Source organism: Oncorhynchus gorbuscha, linkage group LG24, assembly GCF_021184085.1.
Source record: "Oncorhynchus gorbuscha isolate QuinsamMale2020 ecotype Even-year linkage group LG24, OgorEven_v1.0, whole genome shotgun sequence".
Taxonomy (NCBI): Eukaryota; Metazoa; Chordata; class Actinopteri; order Salmoniformes; family Salmonidae; genus Oncorhynchus; species Oncorhynchus gorbuscha.
This window is the reverse complement of record NC_060196.1, coordinates 57,416,083-57,443,048: the sequence shown is the minus strand read 5'-3', so window position 1 is coordinate 57,443,048 and position 26,966 is coordinate 57,416,083. Positions and strand designations below refer to the sequence as shown.

The following is a 26,966-nucleotide window of genomic DNA, read 5'->3' as shown; positions in this document are numbered from 1 at the left end:
AGGATGTTAAGCTTGAAAGGGCTGGTAACTGTGACAGCATGGAATTCAAAGGAGGCGATAGACAGATGGGTAAGGGGAGAAAGAGAGAATGACCACTTGGGAGAGATGAGGATCCCGGTGCCACCACCCATCCAGCTGACCAGAAGCTCTCGGGGTGTGCGAGAACACGTGGGCGGACGAAGAGAGAGCAGTAGGAGTAGCAGTGTTGTCTGTGGTGATCCATGTTTCCGTCAGTGCCAAGAAGTCGAGGGACTGGAGGGAGGCATAGACTGAGATGAACTCTGCCTTGTTGACCGCAGATCGGCAGTTCCAGAGGCTACCGGAGACCCGGAACTCCACGTGGGTCGTGCACGCTGGGACCACCAGAGTAGGGTGGCCGCGGCCACGCGGTGTGGAGCGTTTGTATGGTCTGTGCAGAGAGGAGAGAACAGGGATAGACAGACACATAGTTGACAGGCTACAGAAGAGGCTACGCTAATGCAAAGGAGATTGGAATGACAAGTGGACTACACGTCTCGAATGTTCAGAAAGTTAAGCTTACGTAGCAAGACTCTTATTGACTAAAATGATTAAAATGATACAGTACTGCTGAAGTAGGCTAGCTGGCAGTGGCTGCGTTGTTGACTTTGTAGGATAGCTGGCAGTGACTGCGTTGTTGACACTACACTAATCAAGTCGTTCCGTTGAGTGTAATGGTTTCTACAGTGCTGCTATTCGGGGGCTAGCTGGCTAGCTAGCAGTGTTGTTTACGTTACGTTGCGTTAAAAGAACGACAATAGCTGGCTAGCTAACCTAGAAAGTCGCTCTAGACTACACAATTATCTTTGATACAAAGACGGCTATGTAGCTAGCTATGTAGCTAGCTACGATCAAACAAATCAAACCGTTGTACTGTAATGAAATGAAGTGAAAATGTGATACTACCTGTGGAGCGAAGCGGAATGCGACCGGGTTGTTCTATTCGGTAGACGTTGGCTAGCTGTTGGCTAGCTAGCAGTGTCTCCTACGTTAAGGACGACAAGTAGCTGGCTAGCTAACCTCGGTAAATTAAGATAATCACTCTAAGACTACACACTCTAAACTACACAATTATCTTGGATACGAAGACAGCAAAGACAGCTATGTAGCTAGCTAACACTACACTAATCAAGTCGTTCAGTTGAGTGTAATAGTTTCTACAGTGCAGCTATTCGGTGGACGTTTGCTAGCTGGCTAGCTGCTGGGCAAATAGCAGTAAAGACTACGTTAGGACGACGAAATACGATAATTACGCAATTATCTTTGATACAAAGACGGCTATGTAGCTAGCTAAGAAGAAATTGCTAAGATTAGACAAATCAAACCGTTGTACTATAATGAAATGTAATGAAAAAGTTATACTACCTGCGGAGCGAAGTGCGGATGCGACCGCTCGCTCCAACCCGGAAGTATAAGTTACTGCCTTTTTGCTTGGTAGGGAGGCATATGTATCAGAATGAGGTGTGCTGATCTAGAATCAGGTCCAACCTGCGTAATAATGTGATGCCATGTGATCAACAAGGCAAAACTGATCTGAAATCAGGGCTCCTAATTTGAGACTCTTGATAAATGCGGGCCAAGTTCTCCATTGCATGCTATTGGGTAGAACTTTATTGCAAAATTCTGGTAACTTTCCCAAAATGTCCAAGTTCCCCCCCCCCCAAAAAAATCCCTGTTGGAAGATTCAGGAAGGAATAAGCAGGAGAAATAAATAAAACATTTGGGGAAGGTTCCAGAAGGTTCCAGAATTTTTCAACTTACTTCAGTATGTCTGTGCATCTCTCCCCGACTATCCCACAGACCAGCAGTCACATCCTACACCACCAGCCAGGGTGCCTTTCCTCCTCTGGCCCAGGCCACAGTCTACACCGCCTTCCCTCAGGCAGGACAGACCCAGGCTACAGTCTACACTGCCTTCCCCCAAGCAGGACAGACCCAGGCTACAGTCTACACTGCCTTCCCTCAGGCAGGACAGACCCAGGCTACAGTCTACACTGCCTTCCCCCAAGCAGGACAGACCTACGGCCTCCCACCATTTGGTCAGTCCCTCCATGCTGCTCTAAGTTGTAAAGCAGAAATGGGTAATGGAGGGCCCCCCCCCCCATTTTTTTTTATAGGCCTGCAGATTTAGGAGCTCAGTCGGGGGTTAGAATAGTAGAATAGACATGGTGCAATATGGAAACATGGTTGTGCATCTTATGTTAGTCAATGACACACTCAATTAGCCCATGTCAGCTAAAACATTTTTGACTGCTAAGTTAGTCTAGTGAGTTAGTCGCTCTCACTCAGATATCGTATTTAAAAACTGTAAACATTTCTCTCCACCTTTATAGTAAAATGTGTAGAATTGCAGAAAATTTGTTATAGAATCGCAAAATCTTCTCTCCGCCCCATGGCAAAATGTGTAGAATTGCAGGAGATGAACCCTAAAATGTATGTTAATTTTCTCCCTGCTGTCAATGGGGGAGGCTGCTAAAATGTGTTGCTCACAGTTCAAATTGTGCCCCCCCTCCCCAATCAAAGATGCTAGACTCTTGTTGCATTTTCCCCACTAATGGTTAAGGTTGGGATTGGGGAAGCTGATCCTAGATCTGTATCTAGGGGAAGCTGATCCTAGGTCTGTACCTGGGGGAAGCTGATCCTAGTTCTGTACCTAGGGGAAGCTGATCCTAGTTCTGTACCTAGGGGAAGCTGATCCTAGATCTGTACCTAGGGGAAGCTGATCCTAGTTCTGTACCTAGGGGAAGCTGATCCTAGATCTGTACGTAGGGGAAGCTGATCCTAGGTCTGTACGTACGGGAAGCTGATCCTAGGTCTGTACCTAGGGAAGCTGATCCTAGGTCTGTACCTAGGGGAAGCTGATCCTGGTTCTGTACCTAGGGGAAACTGATCCTAGGTCTGTACCTAGGGGAAGCTGATCCTAGGTCTGTACCTAGGGGAAACTGATCCTAGGTCTGTACCTAGGGGAAGCTGATCCTAGGTCTGTACCTAGGGGAAACTGATCCTAGGTCTGTACCTAGGGGAAACTGATCCTAGGTCTGTACCTAGGGGAAACTGATCCTAGGTCTGTACCTAGGGGAAGCTGATCCTAGGTCTGTACCGAGGGGAAGCTGATTCTAGTTCTGTACCGAGGGGAAACTGATCCTAGGTCTGTACCTAGGGGAAACTGATCCTAGGTCTGTACCGAGGGGAAGCTGATCCTAGGTCTGTACCGAGGGGAAGCTGATCCTAGTTCTGTACCGAGGGGAAGCTGATCCTAGTTCTGTACCGAGGGGAAGCTGATCCTGGTTCTGTACCGAGGGGAAGCTGATCCTAGATCTGTACCGAGGGGAAGCTGATCCTAGATCTGTACCTAGGGGAAGCTGATCCTAGGTCTGTACCTAGGGGAAGCTGATCCTAGGTCTGTACCTAGGGGAAGCTGATCCTAGGTCTGTACCTAGGGGAAGCTGATCCTAGGTCTGTACCTAGGGAAAGCTGATCCTAGGTCTGTACCTAGGGGAAGCTGATCCTAGGTCTGTACCGAGGGGAAGCTGATCCTAGGTCTGTACCGAGGGGAAGCTGATCCTAGGTCTGTACCGAGGGGAAGCTGATTCTAGTTCTGTACCGAGGGGAAGCTGATCCTGGTCTGTACCGAGGGGAAGCTGATCCTGGTCTGTACCGAGGGGAAGCTGATCCTGGTCTGTACCGAGGGGAAGCTGATCCTGGTTCTGTACCGAGGGGAAGCTGATCCTGGTTCTGTACCGAGGGGAAGCTGATCCTGGTTCTGTACCTAGGGGAAGCTGATCCTGGTTCTGTACCGAGGGGAAGCTGATCCTGGTTCTGTACCGAGGGGAAGCTGATCCTGGTTCTGTACCGAGGGGAAGCTGATCCTGGTTCTGTACCGAGGGGAAGCTGATCCTGGTTCTGTACCGAGGGGAAGCTGATTCTGGTTCTGTACCTAGGGGAAACTTCCCCCTAATGCTTCCTAACATCTCTTGTATAATAACCCAACATAACACTTTGGTTGGTTTATTACACTTGAAGCTAGACAGCTACGTCTTGCAACAAATACGTTTCAACTTGCTTGACTGAAAAGTTTTATTTCTAACTTGTTTCCTTCTCTACATCTCTTTTCTTCTTTCCCGTTCTACCTCCGCTCGCTCCCTCCCTCCCCTCCCTCAGGTGCTATGTGGCCAGGTATTAAGTCAGAGACTGGGCTGCCTGATGCAGCACCCTCTGTTGGCCAGCCTGGGTTCCTCAGCTTCAGGTCAGCATATACCCCAACCCAGCCAGACCCAGGCCATGTGCACTGCTCATACCCAAGCCAAGGCAAGCAATCTATCTCACTCAGTGCTGGAAAAGACTTATCGGTGCCAGCACATTCCTGATCGGTCCCATAGTGTGAACCAGGCAGTTTACTGGACACAACTATCGGGGGGCTAGAATTTAAACAGATGTGTTCTTGCACTTTTCACTACTGATGCTACTGCGACCCCTTGAGGGAAGGATCTTGAATAGTCAGAATGAGTTGAAGTGTTGATTCCAGTCTGGTTTTGTTGTTGTTGTTTTTGTTCTCCAGTGTTTTGACGTGTCTGTTTTTTCTCCGCCAGGCTCCAGTTTCACTACATCCAGTGTGTACACTAACATCCCCCCTGCTTCCGCAGCTACAGAGGCTCACCAGGTAAGGACCGGCCGGCTGGCTTGGAACAGGGAAATGTCACTGGAGCCTATGTGAAGTGAACTGTCTAAGGCACGCACCAAAATATCTATACAGAGCCTTCCCGTGCGGTGCGTGGTGAAGTCACTATACTGTTACGTAGGGGGGGCGTTGTCTAATGGAGCGGCGTTGTCTAAGGGAGCGGCGTTGTCTAAGGGAGCGGCGTTGTCTAAGGGAGCGGCGTTGTCTAAGGGAGCGGCGTTGTCTAAGGGAGCGGCGTTGTCTAAGGGAGCGGCGTTGTCTAAGGGAGCGGCGTTGTCTAAGGGAGCGGCGTTGTCTAAGGGAGCGGCGTTGTCTAAGGGAGCGGCGTTGTCTAAGGGAGCGGCGTTGTCTAAGGGAGCGGCGTTGTCTAAGGGAGCGGCGTTGTCTAAGGGAGCGGCGTTGTCTAAGGGAGCGGCGTTGTCTAAGGGAGCGGCGTTGTCTAAGGGAGCGGCGTTGTCTAAGGGAGCGGCGTTGTCTAAGGGAGCGGCGTTGTCTAAGGGAGCGGCGTTGTCTAAGGGAGCGGCGTTGTCTAAGGGAGCGGCGTTGTCTAAGGGAGCGGCGTTGTCTAAGGGAGCGGCGTTGTCTAAGGGAGCGGCGTTGTCTAAGGGAGCGTTGTCTAAAGGGAGCGGCGTTGTCTAAGGGAGCGGCGTTGTCTAAGGGAGCGGCGTTGTCTAAGGGAGCGGCGTTGTCTAAGGGAGCGGCGTTGTCTAAGGGAGCGGCGTTGTCTAAGGGAGCGGCGTTGTCTAAGGGAGCGGCGTTGTCTAAGGGAGCGGCGTTGTCTAGTCTAGTGGAGCGGCGTTGTCTAGTCTAGTGGAGCGGCGTTGTCTAGTCTAGTGGAGCGGCGTTGTCTAGTCTAGTGGAGCGGCGTTGTCTAGTCTAGTGGAGCGGCGTTGTCTAGTGGAGCGGCGTTGTCTAGTGGAGCGGAGTTGTCTAAGGGAGCGGAGTTGTCTAAGGGAGCGGAGTTGTCTAAGGGAGCGGAGTTGTCTAAGGGAGCGGCGTTGTCTAAGGGAGCGGCGTTGTCTAAGGGAGCGGCGTTGTCTAAGGGAGCGGCGTTGTCTAAGGGAGCGGCGTTGTCTAAGGGAGCTTGTCTAAGGGAGCGGCGTTGTCTAAGGGAGCGGCGTTGTCTAAGGGAGCGCGTCTAAGGGAGCGGCGTTGTCTAAGGGAGCGGCGTTGTCTAAGTTGTCTAGGGAGCGGCGTTGTCTAGTCTAGTGGAGCGTTGTCTAAGGGAGGCGTTGTCTAAGTCGTTGTGGAGCGGCGTTGTCTAAGGGAGCTTGTCTAAGGGAGCGGCGTTGTCTAAGGGAGCTTGTCTAAGGGAGCGAGCGGCGTTGTCTAAGTCTTGTCTAAGGAGCGGCGTTGTCTAGTCTAGTGGAGCGGCGTTGTCTAAGTCTAGTGGAGCGTTGTCTAAGGAGCGTTGTCTAGTCTAGTCTAAGGAGCGGCGTTGTCTAGTCTAAGGGAGCGGCGTTGTCTAAGGGAGCGGCGTTGTCTAAAAGGGAGCGGCGTTGTCTAAGGGAGGGGAGCGGCGTTGTCTAAGGGAGCGGCGTTGTCTAAGGGAGCGGCGTTGTCTAAGGGAGCGGCGTTGTCTAAGGGAGCGGCGTTGTCTAAGGGAGCGTTGTCTAAGGGAGCGGCGTTGTCTAAGGGAGCGGCGTTGTCTAAGGGAGCGGCGTTGTCTAAGGGAGCGGTTGTCTAAGGGAGCGGCGTTGTCTAAGGGAGCGGCGTTGTCTAAGGGAGCGGCGTTGTCTAAGGGAGCGGCGTTGTCTAAGGGAGCGGCGTTGTCTAAGGGAGCGGCGTTGTCTAAGGGAGCGGCGTTGTCTAAGGGAGCGGCGTTGTCTAGTGGAGCGGCGTTGTCTAAGGGAGCGGCGTTGTCTAGTGGAGCGGCGTTGTCTAAGGGAGCGGCGTTGTCTAGTGGAGCGGCGTTGTCTAAGGGAGCGGCGTTGTCTAGTGGAGCGGCGTTGTCTAGTCTAGTGGAGCGGCGTTGTCTAGTCTAGTGGAGCGGCGTTGTCTAGTCTAGTGGAGCGGCGTTGTCTAGTCTAGTGGAGCGGCGTTGTCTAAGGGAGCGGCGTTGTCTAAGGGAGCGGCGTTGTCTAAGGGAGCGGCGTTGTCTAGTCTAGTGGAGCGGCGTTGTCTAGTCTAGTGGAGCGGCGTTGTCTAGTCTAGGGGAGCGGCGTTGTCTAGTCTAGGGAGCGGCGTTGTCTAGTCTAGTGGAGCGGCGTTGTCTAGTCTAGTGGAGCGGCGTTGTCTAGTCTAGGGAGCGGCGTTGTCTAGTCTAGTGGAGCGGCGTTGTCTAGTCTAGGGGAGCGGCGTTGTCTAGTCTAGGGGAGCGGCGTTGTCTAGTGGAGCGGCGTTGTCTAGTGGAGCGGCGTTGTCTACATTTACATTTACATTTAAGTCATTTAGCAGACGCTCTTATCCAGAGCGACTTACAAATTGGTGCATTCACCAATTTGTGGAGCGGCGTTGTCTAGTGGAGCGGCGTTGTCTAGTGGAGCGGGCTTGCGTCACAAATGGCACCCTATTCCCTACATAGTGCACTACTTTTGACCAGAGCCCTGTAGTAACCCCCCCCACCACCACCCTCTTTTGCCCTCAGAACAGCCTCAATTCACCGGGCCATGGACTCTACAAGGTGTTGAAAGCGTTCCACAGGGATGCTGGCCCATGTTGTCTCCAATGCTTGTGTCAAGTTGGCTGGATGTCTTTTGGGTGGTGGACCATTCTTGATACACACAGGAAACTGTTGGGCGTGATAAACTCAGCAGCGTTGCAGTTCTTGACACAAGCTGGTTCGCCTGGCACCTACTATCATACCCCGTTTAAAGGCACTTAAATCTTGTCTTGCCAATTCACCCTCTGAATGGCACAACATACACAATACATGTCTCAAGGCTTAAAAATCATCCTACATCTCCTCCCCTTCATCTACATGGATTGAAGTGGATTTAACAAGTGACATAAATAAGGGATTATAGCTTTCACCTGGTCAGTCTGTCATGGAAAGAGCAGGTGTTCTTAATGTTTTGTCCACTCAGTGTAGAGGGAATTGTGGAAAAGGGATCTCATTTGGGATGCACCCTTGTTGTTTCACACTGATCTTCATGTCTCGTCTCTGTGTGTTTGTCCTGCTGCAGGAGTTCAGCAGCTATAACGTCAACTCTTTGGGCCAGACCCAGTTCTCTCAGTACTACGCCCCGCCCCTTAGCTACCTCCCTGCCGGGCTGCCCAATGGCGTAGAGAATGGATCCAGTATGGGTGTGGCCGGGTATCCGGCTATAAAGACAGAGGGCAGTGCCTTGGCTGGACTGCCCAGCACTACAGGTACTTCAGCCGTTCCTCATAACAATAGCTACTAGTTACCGTTGGTACCAGTTACCATAGCTACTAGTTACCGTTGGTACCAGTTACCATAACTACTAGTTACCGTTGGTACCAGTTACCGTTGGTACCAGTTACCATAGATACTAGTTACCGTTGGTACCAGTTACCATAGCTACTAGTTACCGTTGGTACCAGTTACCATAGCTACTAGTTACCGTTGGTACCAGTTACCATAGCTACTAGTTACCGTTGGTACCAGTTACCATAGATACTAGTTACCGTTGGTACCAGTTACCATAGCTACTAGTTACCGTTGGTACCAGTTACCATAGCTACTAGTTGCCGTTGCTACCAGTTACCATAGCTACTAGCTACCTGTGGTACCAGTTACCATAGCTACTAGCTACCTGTGGTAACAATTATCATAGCTACTAGTTACTGTTGGTACCAGTTACCATAGCTACTAGTTACTATTGGTACCAGTTACCATAGCTACTAGCTACCTGTGGTACCAGTTACCATAGCTACTAGTTGCCATTGCTACCAGTTACCATAGCTACTAGCTACCTGTGGTACCAGTTACCTTTGGTACCAGTTACCATAGCTACTAGTTACCTGGGGTACCAGTTACCATAGCTACTGGTTACCGTTGGTACCAGTTACCATAGCTACTAGTTACCTGTGGTACTAGTATCGTCTTACCTTAGGACCATCCAGGTATTTCTGATACCTCCCGTTATAGGATTCACTCTGTCTTACTGTATGAATGCCAGTTCCATATTCATTGCATGTGTACATATACCTGGATGGGTAGCACTGTGGGATCAAGTAGGAAGTTAAAATTGTTTTTGATTCTCTACATTGCCTTGATTATGGGCTTGTTAGGCCATATATAGCCTGTGTTCAACTTTCAGAAACATGGAGAGTTTAACGTCTTTATGTGTGCAGTGTTTCAACTGTCAGTCTTCAACATGTCTGTGCCCTCTACCTCAGATGCATGCCCACGTGAGAACCTCCCGACTGGCGTAGCCCTGCCTACAGGTGTGGCCCTTCCCATGGGGGCCCTGGACCAGGATGAGGCGGGGAGGAGGAACCCTGCTGGGAAGGCCAAGGGGAAGGCCAAGAAATCAGACAGCAACCAGCCTACTGACGCTGACCTGGAGGTAACGATAAGGCTCACATGAACACAGATATACACCAGTCCTTCATACAGCTCCAGACTAACACATTAATCAGCTACTCCGGTGATTCTCTTTAGGTCTCCGCTCTACTAAAAATGCGTTCTTGTTTAATATATTCATGTTATTTTATAAGATCCTGGAATCATGAAAATGGTTTTCTGATTAATGCCTTAGTTACTGACCCCATTTGTCCTCTTCCCCTCTCTTTCAGCGAATCTTTCTGTGGGATCTGGATGAAACAATCATCATTTTCCACTCTCTGCTCACTGGGTCCTTCTCTCAGAAGTTTGGCAAGGTATATCCAAATCATCTGTCATATTTTGAGCCATTGTGTTATTCAAGGCAGTACAGTGCATTCGGGAAGGTATTCTGACCTTTTCCACATTCTGTTACGTTACAGCCTTATTCTAAAATGGATTCAATAGTTGTTTTTTTTCCCCTCATCAATCGACACACAAAAACTGAAATATCAGATTTACGTAAGTATTCAGACCCTTTACTCAGTACTTCATTGAAGCACCATCTTGGGTATGACGCTACAAGCTTGGCACACTGGTATTTGGGGAGTTTCTCCCATTCTTCTCTGCAGATCCAAGTTCTGTCAGGTTGGATGGGGAGCGTTGCTGCACAGCAACATTCAGGTCTCTCCAGAGATGTTCGATCTGGTTCATGTCCGGGCTCTGGCTGGGCCACTCAAGGACATTCAGAGACTTGTAATATATATGCCATTTAGCAGACGCTTGTCCCGAAGACACTCCTGCATTGCCTTGGCTGTGTGCTTAGAGTCGTTGTCCTGTTGGAAGGTGAACCTTCACCCCAGTCTGAGGTCCTGAGCGCTCTGGAGCAGGTTTTCATCAAGTATCACTCTGTACTTTGCACTGTTCATCTTACCCTCAATCCTGACTAGTCTCCCAGTCCCTGCCACTGAAAAACATCCCCACAGCATGATGCTGCCACCACCATGCTTCACCTTAGGGATGGTGCCAGGTTTTCTCCCAACGTGATGCTTGGCATTCAGGCCATAGAGTTGAATCTTGGTTTCATCAGACCAGAAAATCTTGATTCTCATGGTCTGAGAGTCCTTTTGTTTCCTTTTGGCAAACTCCATGTGGGCTGTGATGTGCCTTTTACTGAGGAGTGGCTTCCGTCTGGCCACTCTACCATAAAGACCTGATTGGTGGAGTGCTGCAGCGATGGTTGTCCTTCTGGAAGGTTCTCCCATCTCCACAGAGGAACTCTGGGGCTCGGTCAGAGTGGCCATCAGGTTCTTGGTCACCTCCCTGACCAAGGCCCTTCTCCCCCGATTTGCTCAGTTTGGACCGGCTGCCAGCTCTAGGAAGAGTCTTGCTGGTTCCAAACTTCTTCAATTTAAGAATAATGTAGGCCATTGTGTTCTTGGGGACCTTCAATGCTGCAGAAATGTTTTTTTTGTTACCCTTCTCCCAAATCTAAAAACCTGTTTCCGCTTTGACATTTTTTAGAATAAGTCTGTAATCGTAACAAAATGTGGAACAAGTCAATAGGTCTGAATAATTCCCGAAAGGCTTTGTATTTTTATTAAGATTAATTTGTAGTTTAAATATGATCAGATGGCTTTCCATTCTTGCTAACCTCTATATTTGGGGGTTGTGCAGGACCCAGCCTCTGTACTGACATCTGTATAATAGAGATACATTTCTCTATTGATGGGTGATCTGATTTGTATTCATATAAATGTTGGGGTTGTGTAGGACTCCGACACTGTGCTGAACCTGGGCCTTCAGATGGAGGAGCTGATCTTTGACCTGGCGGACACACACCTCTTCTTCAATGACCTGGAGGTAGCTACCTGCAGTGATAGTCTTCTCTGTCGACTCACTGTCTGTCTCGAAAGAGCTTAACAGTCAGAAGAGGCTAGGCATGTGGCAGCTAGCAACTTTGTGTGTTGAATTAAGTTCTAACGCTGTTGCAGTTAGTTTAGCTGTTGTTGGTGTGAGCTAGTGATAGTGTCACATAATAATAAAAAAATGTTTTACCTTTATTTAACTAGGCAAGTCAGTTAAGAACAAATTCTTATTTTCAATGATGGCCTAGGAACAGTGGGTTAACTGCCTGTTCAGGGGCAGAACGACAGATTTGTACCTTGTCAGCTCGGGGATTTGAACTTGCAACCTTCCGGTTACTAGTCCAATGCTCTAACCACTAGGCTACCCTGCCGCCCCTGACAGAATGTTGGATTGAATGGGGACGATTTTCGACTAAATGGTTGACACCCCCCCCACACACTTTTCCTTTTCTCTTCTTAGGAGTGTGATCAGGTTCATGTTGAAGACGTAGCCTCTGATGACAACGGACAGGATCTGAGGTGTGTCTGTGACGCTACTGTCAACAACCAAGACATTCAGATACCCTCCTTTGTTAGGAGGTCACATACAAACCTCTCTGTATGATGATGATGATAGTCCAATGTAATAATGCTTTTATGTCCACCAACACAGTCCCTACGTTCCTAACTAGCAACATACAAAACATCTATCTCTCCCAGCTAGCAACATACAAAACATCTATCTCTCCCAACTAGCAACATACAAAACATCTATCTCTCCCAACTAGCAACATACAAAACATCTATCTCTCCCAACTAGCAACATACAAAACATCTATCTCTCCTAACTAGCAACATACAAAACATCTATCTCTCCTAACTAGCAACATACAAAACATCTCTCCTAACTAGCAACATACAAAACATCTCTCCTAACTAGCAACATACAAAACATCTCTCCTAACTAGCCACATACAAAACATCTATCTCTCCTAACTAGCCACATACAAAACATCTATCTCTCCTAACTAGCAACATACAAAACATCTATCTCTCCTAACTAGCAACATACAAAACATCTATCTCTCCTAACTAGCAACATACAAAACATCTATCTCTCCTAACTAGCAACATACAAAACATCTATCTCTCCCAGCTAGCAACATACAAAACATCTATCTCTCCTAACTAGCAACATACAAAACATCTATCTCTCCTAACTAGCAACATACAAAACATCTCTCCTAACTAGCAACATACAAAACATCTATCTCTCCCAGCTAGCAACATACAAAACATCTATCTCTCCCAACTAGCAACATACAAAACATCTATCTCTCCTAACTAGCAACATACAAAACATCTATCTCTCCTAACTAGCAACATACAAAACATCTATCTCTCCTAACTAGCAACATACAAAACATCTATCTCTCCTAACTAGCAACATACAAAACATCTATCTCTCCTAACTAGCAACATACAAAACATCTCTCTCCTAACTAGCAACATACAAAACATCTCTCTCCTAACTAGCAACATACAAAACATCTCTCTCCTAACTAGCAACATACAAAACATCTCTCTCCTAACTAGCAACATACAAAACATCTCTCTCCTAACTAGCCACATCTCTCTCTCTCTCATTCCTCCTATCAGCGCCTACAACTTCCTAGCGGATGGCTTCCACAACCCCAGTGGTGTAGGCGCCGCCACAGGAGTCCAGGGCGGGGTGGAGTGGATGAGGAAACTGGCCTTCCGTTATCGTCGCCTGAAGGAGATCTACAACGGATACAAAGGGAACGTGGGAGGTGAGATCCGTGTCAACTCTGTATTTGTGTTCAACTTCTAAATAATCACCTGACTGGGGCTTGCTGGGAAAACCCTTATGGCGTGATGTACACAGTCCTCACGAGTTACATTTTTAAATAGTTGCTACAATGTTTATCTACTTTGTGACTATTTGAGATGTTAGTTAGCAAATTATGTGTTCAAATCAAATAAAAAACACGTGCCTCTGTGTGCTTTTGTTTGTCATCATATTTCCTGGAAGAGTGTTCGTGTTATTTGAAGGAATAACATACTTGTATTAGTTGCTTACTGGAATCTAGAATCTATCCAGACATTTATCTAGTAATCTTATCAAATCCTTATTTTTTTATTTAACCCGGTAAGTTGACTGAACACTCATTTACAGCAACGACCTGGGGAATAGTTACAGGGGAGAGGAGGGGGGATGAAAGAGGCTATTGGAAGCTGGGGATGATTAGCTGGCTATGATGGTTTAAAGGCCAGATCGGGAATTTAGCCAGGACACCAGGGGTTAACACCCCTACTCTTACGATAAGTATCATGTGATCTTTAGTGACCACAGAGAGTCAGGACAACCGTTTAACGTCCAATCCGAAAGACTGCAACCTACACAGGACAATGTCCCCAATCATTGCCCTGGGGCATTGGGATTTATATATTTGTCGCCCGTCAACACCACTTCCAGAAGCGTCTGGTTTCCCATCCAGGTGTGGTAAAAACAATTATAAACAGAGTGTTTCGGGCCCTGAATTCTGATTGGCTGAAAGGGTGTTGTTCTAATTATGTTGGTAACCAGTTTATAAAAGTAATAAGGCACCTCTGGGGTTTGTGGTATATGGCCAAAAGAATGTGGACATCTGCTTATCGAACATCTCATTCTAAAATCATGGGCATTAATATGGAGTTGGTCCACTCTTTGCTGCTATAACAGCCTCCACTCCTCTGGGAAGGCTTTCCACTAGATGTTGGAACATTGCTGCGGGGACTTGCTTCCATTCAGCCAGAAGAGTATTAGTGAGGTCAGGTACTGATGTTGGGCGATTAGGCCTGGCTCGCAGTCGGCGTTCCAATTCATCCCAAAGGTGTTTGATGGGGTTGAGGTCAGGTCTCTGTGCAGGCCAGTCAAGTTCTTCCACAACGATCTCAACAAGCCATTTCTATATGGACCATGCTGTGTGCAAGGTGGCATTGCCATGCTGAAATAGGAAAGGGCCTTCCCACAAAGTTGGAAGCACAGAATTGTTCAAGAATGTCGTAGCATTTTTAATTTTACCTTTATTTAACTAGGCAAGTCAGTTAAGAACAAATTCTTATTTTCAATGATGGCCTAGGAACATTAGGATTCCCCCTTTACAGGAACTAAGGGGCCTAGCCCAAACCATTAAAAACAGGCCCAGACCATTATTCCTCCTCCACCAAACTTTATAGCTGGCACTATGCATTCGAGCAGGTGTTCTGAATCCAGATTTGTCCGTCGAACTGCCAGATGGTGAAGCGTGATTCATCACTCCAGAGAACGTGTTTCCACTGCTCCAGAGTCCAATGGCAGCAAGCTTTACACCACTCCAGCCGATGCTTGGCATTGCGTATGGTTGGCATTGCGTATTGTGTGCGGCTGGAAACCCATTTCATGAAGCTCCAGACGAACAGTTCTTGTGCTGACATTGCTTCCAGATGCAGTTTGGAACTATGTAGTGAGTGTTGCAACCGAGGACAGACTATTTTTACGCCCTTAAGCACTCGGCGATCCCGTTCTGTGAACTTGTGTGGCCTACCACTTTGGGACTGATGGAAAGGTGGCATCCTATGACGGTGCCATATTGAAAATCACTGAGCTCTTCAGTAAGGCCATTTTACTGCCAATGCTTGTCTATGGAGATTGGATGGCCGTGTGCTCGATTTTATACACCTGTCAGCAAAGGGTGTGGCTGAAATAGAAGAATCCACTCGTTTGAAGGGGTGTCCACATACTTTTGTAAATATAGTGTACTATGGCTAAGGGCTGTATCCAGGCACTCCACGTTGCATCGTGCTCACCTCTCTCCTACAGGCCTGTTGTGGTAGAAACTTCTCTAACCTCTCTCCCCCAGGCATGCTGTGATAGAAATGCCTCTAACCTCTCTCCTCCGGGCCTGCTGTGGTAGAAACGCCTCTAACCTCTCTCCTCCAGGCCTGCTGTGGTAGAAAAGCCTCTAACCTCTCTCCTCCGGGCCTGCTGTGGTAGAAAAGCCTCTAACCTCTCTCCTCCAGCCATGCTGTGATAGAAACTCCTCTAACCTCTCTCCTCCAGGCATGCTGTGATAGAAACGCCTCTAACCTCTCTCCTCTAGGCATGCTGTGGTAGAAACGCCTCTGACCTCTCTCCTCCAGGCATGCTGTGATAGAAACGCCTCTAACCTCTCTCCCCCAGGCCTGCTGAGTCCCATGAAGAGGGAGCTGCTCCTCCGGCTCCAGTCTGAGATGGAGAATATGACGGACGCCTGGCTCAGCACAGCACTCAAATCCTTGCTGCTTATCCAGTCCAGGTCAGCACAGTGAGTTTGACATTTAGAGAGTTTATTCTCATCTTCCAGTTTTTTTTAACTTGATATTTTTTATTTAGGTCAGACTGTATATAGTTTTTTTTTGTGTGTGTCCTTCCTCTTCTCTCACGTGTGTGTGTGTGTGTTCTTCCTCTTCTCTCACGTGTGTGTGTGTTCTTCCTCTTCTCTCACGTGTGTGTGTGTGTTCTTCCTCTTCTCTCACGTGTGTGTGTGTGTTCTTCCTCTTCTCTCACGTGTGTGTGTGTGTTCTTCCTCTTCTCTCACGTGTGTGTGTGTGTTCTTCCTCTTCTCTCACGTGTGTGTGTGTGTGTGTGTTCTTCCTCTTCTCTCACGTGTGTGTTCTTCCTCTTCTCTCACGTGTGTGTTCTTCCTCTTCTCTCACGTGTGTGTTCTTCCTCTTCTCTCACGTGTGTGTTCTTCCTCTTCTCTCACGTGTGTGTTCTTCCTCTTCTCTCACGTGTGTGTTCTTCCTCTTCTCTCACGTGTGTGTGTGTGTTCTTCCTCTTCTCTCACGTGTGTGTGTGTGTTCTTCCTCTTCTCTCACGTGTGTGTTCTTCCTCTTCTCTCACGTGTGTGTGTGTGTTCTTCCTCTTCTCTCACGTGTGTGTGTGTGTTCTTCCTCTTCTCTCACGTGTGTGTGTGTGTTCTTCCTCTTCTCTCACGTGTGTGTGTGTGTGTTCTTCCTCTTCTCTCACGTGTGTGTGTGTGTTCTTCCTCTTCTCTCACGTGTGTGTGTGTGTTCTTCCTCTTCTCTCACGTGTGTGTGTTCTTCCTCTTCTCTCACGTGTGTGTGTTCTTCCTCTTCTCTCACGTGTGTGTGTTCTTCCTCTTCTCTCACGTGTGTGTGTTCTTCCTCTTCTCTCACGTGTGTGTGTTCTTCCTCTTCTCTCACGTGTGTGTGTTCTTCCTCTTCTCTCACGTGTGTGTGTGTGTGTTCTTCCTCTTCTCTCACGTGTGTGTGTGTGTGTTCTTCCTCTTCTCTCACGTGTGTGTGTGTGTTCTTCCTCTTCTCTCACGTGTGTGTGTGTGTTCTTCCTCTTCTCTCACGTGTGTGTGTGTTCTTCCTCTTCTCTCACGTGTGTGTGTGTGTTCTTCCTCTTCTCTCACGTGTGTGTGTTCTTCCTCTTCTCTCATGTGTGTGTGTGTGTTCTTCCTCTTCTCTCACGTGTGTTCTTCCTCTTCTCTCATGTGTGTGTGTGTGTTCTTCCTCTTCTCTCACGTGTGTGTGTGTGTGTTCTTCCTCTTCTCTCACGTGTGTGTGTGTGTGTGTTCTTCCTCTTCTCTCACGTGTGTGTTCTTCCTCTTCTCTCACGTGTGTGTTCTTCCTCTTCTCTCACGTGTGTGTTCTTCCTCTTCTCTCACGTGTGTGTTCTTCCTCTTCTCTCACGTGTGTGTTCTTCCTCTTCTCTCACGTGTGTGTTCTTCCTCTTCTCTCACGTGTGTGTTCTTCCTCTTCTCTCACGTGTGTGTTCTTCCTCTTCTCTCACGTGTGTGTTCTTCCTCTTCTCTCACGTGTGTGTTCTTCCTCTTCTCTCACGTGTGTGTTCTTCCTCTTCTCTCACGTGTGTGTTCTTCCTCTTCTCTCACGTGTGTGTGTGTTCTTCCTCTCTTCTCTTCCTCTTCTCTTCTCTCACGTGTGTGTGTGTGTTCTTCCTCTTCTCTCACGTGTGTGTGTGTGTTCTTCCTCTTCTCTCACGTGTGTGTGTGTGTTCTTCCTCTTCTCTCACGTGTGTGTGTGTGTTCTTCCTCTTCTCTCACGTGTGTGTGTGTGTTCTTCCTCTTCTCTCACGTGTGTGTGTGTGTTCTTCCTCTTCTCTCACGTGTGTGTGTGTGTTCTTCCTCTTCTCTCACGTGTGTGTGTGTGTGTTCTTCCTCTTCTCTCACGTGTGTGTGTGTGTTCTTCCTCTTCTCTCACGTGTGTGTGTGTGTTCTTCCTCTTCTCTCACGTGTGTGTGTGTGTTCTTCCTCTTCTCTCACGTGTGTGTGTGTGTTCTTCCTCTTCTCTCACGTGTGTGTGTGTGTTCTTCCTCTTCTCTCACGTGTGTGTGTGTGTTCTTCCTCTTCTCTCACGTGTGTGTGTGTGTTCTTCCTCTTCTCTCACGTGTGTGTGTGTTCTTCCTCTTCTCTCACGTGTGTGTGTGTCCTTCCTCTTCTCTCGCGTGTCCGTGTGTGTGTGTGTCCTTCCTCTTCTCTCACGTGTGTGTCCTTCCTCTTCTCTCACGTGTCCGTGTGTGTGTCCTTCCACTTCTCTCACGTGTGTGTGTGTCCTTCCTCTTCTCTCACGTGTGTGTGTGTGTCCTTCCTCTTCTCGCGTGTGTGTGTCTGTGTGTGTGTGTTCTTCCCCTTCTCTCACGTGTCTGTGTGTGTGTCCACAGGGGTAAGTGTATGAATGTCCTGGTGACGACCACCCAGCTGGTGCCTGCTCTGGCCAAAGTGTTGCTCTATGGTCTTGGGGATGTCTTCTCCATAGAGAACATCTACAGCGCCACCAAGATAGGTAAACTAAACTACACACAGCGCACACACACACACAAACAGAGCACACACACACACAGCACACACAGCACACAGAGCACACACACGCACAGCACACAGCACACACACACAGCACACAAACAGAGCACACACACACACAGCACACACAAACAGAGCACACACACATAGCACATACGCACGCACGCACACACACACACACACACACAGCACACACACACAGCACACACACACTGCCCTTAACAGATGTTTAACTTAGCTGTTGGGTTTAAATGGATACTTTGCCAAAATCACAATGTGGCCCAGTCATTGCGATAACACTAGTTAGCATTGGCTTGCGAAACTACCTCTAAAATTGTATCCAAAAGTGAATCTGACTCTGGAGAAGTCGATACAGGGCCCCGTTGACAAAATTCCCAAGTATACCTTTTGAAGTATTTATATTTGATCCAAATAGGATGAACTATATTAACTCCAGTTGCTTTTCCTGTGGTCTTTCCTTCCGTAGGGAAAGAGAGCTGCTTCGAGCGCATCGTCTCTCGCTTTGGGAAGAATGTGACCTATGTGGTGATTGGAGACGGCCGTGATGAGGAATTCGCGGCAAAACAGGTAGGCTTAGTGCATTAGGGAACCGCTTTTAGGACTGCATATTCTCAGGGGTACGATCAAAGCACGTTGGCAACTTATTAAAACGGAATAAACAGCTGGGAGTATTTTAGTCTTTGTTGCATACAGTATGTCAAATACTTCTGATGTTCACCCAATACTTCTGTTATTTACCCAATACTTCTGCCGTTCACCAAATACTTCTGCTGTTCACCAAGTACTTCTGCTGTTCACCAAGTACTTCTGCTGTTCACCCAATACTTCTGTTATTTACCAAATACTTCTGCCGTTCACCAAGTACTTCTGCTGTTCACCAAGTACTTCTGCTGTTCACCAAGTACTTCTGCTGTTCACCCAATACTTCTGTTATTTACTACTTCTGCTGTTTCTGCACCAAGTACTTCTGCTGTTCACCAAGTACTTCTGCTGTTCACCCAATACTTCTGTTATTTACCAAATACTTCTGCCGTTCACCAAATACTTCTGCTGTTCACCAAGTACTTCTGCTGTTCACCAAATACTTCTGCTGTTCACCAAGTACTTCTGCTGTTCACCCAATACTTCTGTTATTTACCAAATACTTCTGCCGTTCACCAAATACTTCTGCTGTTCACCAAGTACTTCTGCTGTTCACCAAGTACTTCTGCTGTTCACCCAATACTTCTGTTATTTACCAAATACTTCTGCTGTTCACCAAGTACTTCTGCTGTTCACCAAGTACTTCTGCTGTTCACCCAATACTTCTGTTATTTACCAAATACTTCTGCTGTTCACCCAATACTTCTGTTATTTACCAAATACTTCTGCTGTTCACCCAATACTTCTGTTATTTACCAAATACTTCTGCCGTTCACCCAATACTTCTGCTGTTCACCAAGTACTTCTGCTGTTCACCCAATACTTCTGTTATTTACCAAGTACTTCTGCTGTTCACCCAATACTTCTGTTATTTACCAAATACTTCTGCTGTTCACCAAATACTTCTGCTATTCACCAAGGCCCCGATTCCAGGTTTAAACTGTTACATGTGGTCTCAGTTCCATAATGATTCCGATGTGCAATCATTTGGAACAGGTAGCCTAGCATGATCTAACATGATCTAACGTTAGCGACCCTCAGGAACAACTACACAGAGGAAGGGAAGGTAAACGGAATGGAATGATGCTAAATGTAAGCTACAAACTTAAAAACTAACACTAAAGTGGCAGTTATAAATGTATGTGGGTATTACTGATGGTGGCTCCCGATAGTGGCTAATATTTAACATGATACAAATTGGAAAAATAATTAAACATTGTAATGTGTATACATCAACTCAGCAGGTTTATCCCTACAGAATCCTATAGTTTGGGTGTCCAAATTTAATCCACGCAAATTACGAGGGCACACAATTACAATTCTGAGTAACAGCACAGCTATTTTATAGCCTATTTCACAGTGGAAAAGGATCTGCAATACAGCGTAGCCTCGCGGTTAGAGCGTTGGACTAGGAACCGAAAGGTTGCAAGTTCAAATCCCCGAGCTGACAAGGTACAAAATCTGTCGTTCTGCCCCTGAACAGGCAGTTAACCCACTGTTCCTAGGCCGTCATTGAAAATAAGAATTTGTTCTAAAACTGACTTGCCTAGTTAAATAAAGGTCAAATAAAAAAAATAATGGTTTCACATTCATCTCCGGGGAATCATCAGGACAAATCATCTAAAACAATTGCTTTGTGGATTTACAATCCCCTTCTCCAAATGGATTTACAATCCCCCTTCTCCAAATGGATTTACAATCCCCCTTCTCCAAATGGATTTACAATCCCCCTTCTCCAAATGGATTTACAATCCCCCTTCTCCAAATGGATTTACAATCCCCCTTCTCCAAATGGATTTACTCATCTAGGTCTTATCAATAACTCTTATCTATTCTACATTACCGCGCATGGAGAATGCTGTTATTTGTATCGCAAAAACATAAAGTAGATGCCTTTTTCCACTTGGAGCCGGTAGGTTCGCTCAACCCGATTCATGGTTTCCTCGCGCATGAAGCCGCTGGAATGTATAATGAAATGAAGTCGCGGTCAGAATAGAGTATATCTGTAGACACATCTCACACCACATTTCTTAGATCTCCGACCCTGAACAGATAGCGGGTGCATAGTATGCTAGTCTCAATCTTAAATTCAAGGTCAGAATAAAACAAAGAGAAAAAAAAGAGAGAATTATGTTCCATTTTCCATGTTCCATGCACTTATATTCAGGCCCGGAATCAGGGCCCATGTACTTCTGCTATTCACCAATTACACTCCGCACTGCAGTAAATAAGTCTTGGGAGTATTGATTTGACTCGTGGTTCTTCATGCCTTCTCCCTGCTCTCTTTGCAGCACAACATGCCTTTCTGGCGTATCACCACCCACGGGGACCTGGTATCCCTCCATCAAGCCCTGGAACTAGACTTCCTGTAGAACGGAAGGAATGGAGGTTAAGACACAAAGGGAAACTTGGTGTGTGTGTGTGTCCCCAACCCTTCTGTTCGCTTGTGGAGTGACATTATAAGCTGAGTGTCCTCAGCTCCACACCAGCCCTCAAACTCACACACCCTTTACACACCTGCTGGCTGTAGTGTGTCGCTCTTTTCCCTGTGTGATGGCCGTGGACTGATCTGAGGTGGACTTTGGGGTGGCAGTGGCTGGGAAGCAGACTGGACAGACAGACCTACTCTCTGATGTAGAGCTCCTCCCAAGCAACACTCTCCGTATGGCAGCTATCCTCCAAAGACTGAGCCTGATCACTGGGGCAAAGCAGCAGCGACCGACCAACCGACGCCGACAGGCAGGACATGACTAAAATGAAGAAGACCATTCCCATATCTCTCTCTGCAGTGTCTGTCGTCTCTGGCTCCACAACCCACAGGCTGTTTTCCTCTGTTCTCTCTCTGGCCTGCATCCCAAATGGCACCCTATTCCCTATGTAGTGCACTACATTTGATAGGGCCTAGTGCTCTCATCAAAAATAGTGCACTACATAGGGAAAAGGGTCCCATTTGGGACGTCGCCTCTTGTTAGTGGATCGACTAAAGCAAAAGGTCTGGCATCCCGGACGGACCCTTCTGGTTGTTTAGACCTTACACTTTTTTACAATTTTTCCAAATTCTCTTTCTGTAGGGTAGCTATTCATGAAAGTATAATGTCACTTCGAATGTTTTTTTTATCATTTGTATTTTTAAAAGGTTGTTTTGCGTTCCAAATGACTTGAGGTATCATTGATGAGGGTCGGTAATAATTTTCGTCTTTTCAAAGCATATGATTCGATGACTACTTAAGAATGACCTTCAATTGACCTTCTGGATGTAACCTTTCCCTTAGTTCACTAACAGTACCGACGTGTTCTCCATAGACACCTCCGCAGTCCTGACCTCTCCACTGTGTCACGGGCTTCAACAGCCTAACTGACTTCTGTGGTCTTTTTGACAAACTGATGTGTGGTCAGAATGACTCAATGAAGACCCTAACAAACCTGTATTCCACTGCATGGTATCAAGGACGCCAGGTTACTATGTAGTTAATCATAAGAACAGCCAATCCAGGCGTTTTCTGTGAGAAACAGCCAAACCAGGCATTTCTGTGAGAAACAGCCAAACCAGGCCTTTCTGTGAGAAACAGCCGAACCAGGCCTTTCTGTGAGAAACAGCCAATCCAGGCCTTTCTGTGAGGAACAGCCAAACCAGGCCTTTCTGTGAGAAACAGCCAATCCAGGCCTTTGTGAGAAACAGCCGATCCAGGCCTTTGTGAGGAACAGCCAAACCAGGCCTTTCTGTGAGAAACAGCCAAACCAGGCCTTTCTGTGAGAAACAGCCAAACCAGGCCTTTCTGTGAGAAACAGCCAAACCAGGCCTTTCTGTGAGAAACAGCCAATCCAGACCTTTCTGTGAGAAACAGCCAATCCAGACCTTTCTGTGAGAAACAGCCGAACCAGGCCTTTCTGTGAGAAACAGCCGAACCAGGCCTTTCTGTGAGAAACAGCCGAACCAGGCCTTTCTGTGAGAAACAGCCGAACCAGGCCTTTCTGTGAGAAACAGCCGAACCAGGCCTTTCTGTGAGAAACAGCCGAACCAGGCCTTTCTGTGAAAAACAGCCGAACCAGGCCTTTCTGTGAAAAACAGCCGAACCAGGCCTTTCTGTGAGAAACAGCCGAACCAGGCCTTTCTGTGAGAAACAGCCGAACCAGGCCTTTCTGTGAAAACAGCCGAACCAGGCCTTTCTGTGAAAACAGCCGAACCAGGCCTTTCTGTGAGAAACAGCCGAACCAGGCCTTTCTGTGAGAAACAGCCGAACCAGGCCTTTCTGTGAGAAACAGCCGAACCAGGCCTTTCTGTGAGAAACAGCCGAACCAGGCCTTTCTGTGAGAAACAGCCGAACCAGGCCTTTCTGTGAGAAACAGCCGAACCAGGCCTTTCTGTGAGAAACAGCCGAACCAGGCCTTTCTGTGAGAAACAGCCGAACCAGGCCTTTCTGTGAGAAACAGCCGAACCAGGCCTTTCTGTGAGAAACAGCCGAACCAGGCCTTTCTGTGAGAAACAGCCGAACCAGGCCTTTCTGTGAAAAACAGCCGAACCAGGCCTTTCTGTGAAAAACAGCCGAACCAGGCCTTTCTGTGAAAAACAGCCGAACCAGGCCTTTCTGTGAAAAACAGCCGAACCAGGCCTTTCTGTGAGAAACAGCCGAACCAGGCCTTTCTGTGAGAAACAGCCGAACCAGGCCTTTCTGTGAGAAACAGCCGAACCAGGCCTTTCTGTGAGAAACAGCCGAACCAGGCCTTTCTGTGAGAAACAGCCGAACCAGGCCTTTCTGTGAGAAACAGCCGAACCAGGCCTTTCTGTGAGAAACAGCCGAACCAGGCCTTTCTGTGAGAAACAGCCGAACCAGGCCTTTCTGTGAGAAACAGCCGAACCAGGCCTCTCTGTGAGAAACAGCCGAACCAGGCCTCTCTGTGAGAAACAGCCGAACCAGGCCTCTCTGTGAGAAACAGCCGAACCAGGCCTCTCTGTGAGAAACAGCCGAACCAGGCCTCTCTGTGAGAAACAGCCGAACCAGGCCTCTCTGTGAGAAACAGCCGAACCAGGCCTCTCTGTGAGAAACAGCCGAACCAGGCCTCTCTGTGAGAAACAGCCGAACCAGGCCTCTCTGTGAGAAACAGCCGAACCAGGCCTCTCTGTGAGAAACAGCCGAACCAGGCCTCTCTGTGAGAAACAGCCGAACCAGGCCTTTCTGTGAGAAACAGCCGAACCAGGCCTCTCTGTGAGAAACAGCCGAACCAGGCCTCTCTGTGAGAAACAGCCGAACCAGGCCTCTCTGTGAGAAACAGCCGAACCAGGCCTTTTCTATACATTTACATCTAAGAAACCAAGGATGGGCCTTCAAAACAATGTGCATCTTCATCAGCATGACGCTGATGTGAATGTGTGAACATGTCCACATAACCTGTGGAAGACACCTTCCCCTTGGAGTAACAGTTCCTCAGAACACAACCCTACATGTCTTGGAGTAACTGTTCCTCAGAGCACAACCCTACATGTCTTGGAGTAACTGTTCCTCAGAACACAACCCTACATGTCTTGGAGTAACTGTTCCTCAGAGCACAACCCTACATGTCTTGGAGTAACTGTTCCTCAGAGCACAACCCTACATGTCTTGGAGTAACTGTTCCTCAGAGCACAACCCTACATGTCTTGGAGTAACAGTTCCTCAGAGCACAACCCTACATGTCTTGGAGTAACAGTTCCTCAGAACACAACCCTACATGTCTTGGAGTAACAGTCCCTCAGAACACAACCCTACATGTCTTGGAGTAACAGTTCCTCAGAGCACAACCCTACATGTCTTGGAGTAACAGTTCCTCAGAGCACAACCCTACATGTCTTGGAGTAACAGTTCCTCAGAACACAACCCTACATGTCTTGGAGTAACAGTCCCTCAGAACACAACCCTACATGTCTTGGAGTAACAGTCCCTCAGAACACAACCCTACATTTCTTTGAATTCCTGCAAAAGAGACTTAACTTGACAATGAGGATTTTTAAAAGCAGTTGGCTGGAAGGGATGGCACAATCACACACGTTATATTAGATACAGTGGAATTGTTATCTGTTATTGTTCAATACTGGAAATGATGTTAAGACCAAGAAGTCACGGGAGATTTGTCTGGCCAAGATTTCCTCACAACACGACAGATAATTTGCATCACAAAGATCACGTGTTGTCATTGATAAATGGGAAATGTTTCTGGGGGGGGGGAGCAGGCAGCATGTAGCTGGTCGAGAGGTGGTTAGAGGGTTGATGTTATGAATCCCTGGTCCATGTGAGATTACAATACTGAGCCCGATGATGCCGATCATTTTGACACTTACGGCTTGACCAGTAAGAATGTTTATCTTGTGTATTTCTTTGTGTGTCTGTATATATGCATACTGTGCCTTTTATCAACATTCTCTATTATATATATACATATGTGTGTCATCTCTACAGGAAATACTTCAGATGTGTTAAACACATGATCAAACATGGTTGTTACACACTTGAGTTGAAGTGTCTACTTTTTTTTATACCGCTATTCATCTGCTGAAACTTTTTTTAATCTTTAACCATCAGTAACCATTTCTGTTGCTATGTGATTTTAAAAAAAAAAAAATTCTCTCCCTTAGTTCAGATTTTTATTTCTTGTTTTGATTGTCCTGCCGATACATACATGTTATGGCCGAAATGCTCTGCTCTCAAGACCAGTCGCAGCCGAAATGCTCTGCTCTCAAGACGAGTCACAGCCGAAATGCTCTGCTCTCAAGACGAGTCACAGCCGAAATGCTCTGCTCTCAAGACGAGTCGCAGCCGAAATGCTCTGCTCTCAAGACGAGTCGCAGCCGAAATGCTCTGCTCTCAAGACGAGTCGCAGCCGAAATGCTCTGCTCTCAAGACGAGTCACAGCCTTGTCCACTAAGTCAGAGCATCCTTTTCCATGTTGAAACCTGCCGTCACCATTAAGTTTATTTGACTTTTTAAAGTTTGTTTTTGTTGAGTCGCTGTGTCTTGGTTTCACTGCTTAGACAATCACATCTCAATCACTTGGGGTCCAGATCCATCATTCCCCTGGTGGAACATATAAAGTAGTCTGTAACAGTACCACTATGGGACATGAGAGAAATAGTAAGCATTGTAAAATGCTTTGGAATGGAAGAGGTATCTTGGACATGGAATTTTGTAAAGTTGACAAGACAGACCGGTGTCTTTTAATTGACTGACTGCACATTCATATTACAATCTGTTTCCACAAGTTTTTTTTTTGAATATAAGATCAGACAAGCTTGATCCTCTGATGCACATCTTCAATATCTAACATCATGGAATCAATCAACCCCAGCCAAAAACATTTGATCTGTTATTGCTGATTGTCATGCTGATCATGTCTATAGTGTTGCTTCACACCTTTTGGTTGGTATGATTGATTTTTTTTTTGTAGTCCTGTTTACAGTATTTGTATCAGTGATGTTTAAAAAAATAATAATAATTTAAGTACTGTTACTAACAAAGTGTGATTCTGCACGTTTCATTTTATACATTTGATTTTATTTTTTTTGTATATTTTACTTAAGACTGTTTAATGTATCCCTTCAGTTTGTATTAAAGACCAGGAACTATGTACCATTTCATATACTCTTAACAAACCTTTTGTTGAAGTGCATTTTGTTGTACTATTTCACCTGTCGAATGCAATGAGCTATGAATGTACGTAGTTTTGTAGGGCTCAACTTGTTCATGCTTTGTAGGGATATATCTGGCTCAACTTGTTCATGCTTTGTAGGGATATATCTGGCTCAACTTGTTCATGCTTGTAGGGATGTATTTGGCTCTACTCAAGACGATGAAACACACTATATATATATATATATATATATATATATATATATATATATATATATATATACATATACAAAAGTATTTGTATATCCAGTGGATTTAGCTATTTCAGCTACACCTGTTGCTGACGGGTGTATAAAATCGAGCACACGGCCATGCAATCTCCATAGACAAACATTGGCAGTAAAATGACCTTACTGAAGAATTCAGTGATTTTCAACATGGGACCGTCATAGGATGCCAACTTTTCCAACAAGTCTGTTTGTCAAATTTCTGCCCTGCTATAGCTGCACTGGTCAACTGTAAGTGCTGTTATTGTGAAGTGGAAACGTCTAGGAGCAACAACGGCTCAGCCGCGAAGTGGTAGGTCACACGAGCTCACAGAACAGGACCAATGTGCTGAAGAGTGTAGCGCGTAATAATCGTCTGTCCTCGGTTTAATACTCACTACCGAGTTCCAAACTGCCTCTGGAAGCAATGTCAGTACAATAACTCTTTGTCGGGAGCTTCATGAGATAGTTTTCCATGGCCGCACACAAGCCTAAGATCACCGTGCGCAATGCCAAGTGTCTGCTGGAGTGGTGTGAAGCTCACTGCCATTGGCCTCTGGGGCAGTGGAAACGCGTT

General features: G+C 46.9%; 1 protein-coding gene across 4 annotated transcripts in view; it reads left to right on the top strand.

The window, feature by feature from the left end:
- LOC124012714 (eyes absent homolog 3-like) overlaps positions 1 to 22,664 on the top strand; it is a 39,784-nt gene extending 17,120 nt beyond the window's left edge. For 3 of the 4 annotated variants that reach the window (XM_046326619.1, XM_046326621.1, XM_046326620.1), the window contains exons 6-18: positions 1,819 to 2,057; positions 4,180 to 4,326; positions 4,608 to 4,678; positions 7,822 to 8,008; positions 9,002 to 9,171; positions 9,401 to 9,484; positions 10,920 to 11,009; positions 11,475 to 11,533; positions 12,653 to 12,804; positions 15,216 to 15,339; positions 17,724 to 17,845; positions 18,350 to 18,450; positions 20,817 to 22,664. In XM_046326619.1, the coding sequence (XP_046182575.1) occupies positions 1,819 to 2,057; positions 4,180 to 4,326; positions 4,608 to 4,678; positions 7,822 to 8,008; positions 9,002 to 9,171; positions 9,401 to 9,484; positions 10,920 to 11,009; positions 11,475 to 11,533; positions 12,653 to 12,804; positions 15,216 to 15,339; positions 17,724 to 17,845; positions 18,350 to 18,450; positions 20,817 to 20,897 (1,627 nt within the window). In that variant the 3' untranslated portion in view covers positions 20,898 to 22,664. The remainder of the gene's footprint in view (positions 1 to 1,818; positions 2,058 to 4,179; positions 4,327 to 4,607; positions 4,679 to 7,821; positions 8,009 to 9,001; positions 9,172 to 9,400; positions 9,485 to 10,919; positions 11,010 to 11,474; positions 11,534 to 12,652; positions 12,805 to 15,215; positions 15,340 to 17,723; positions 17,846 to 18,349; positions 18,451 to 20,816) is intronic. The other variant, XM_046326622.1, reaches the window with a different exon arrangement.
- Positions 22,665 to 26,966: the final 4,302 nt, after the last annotated feature.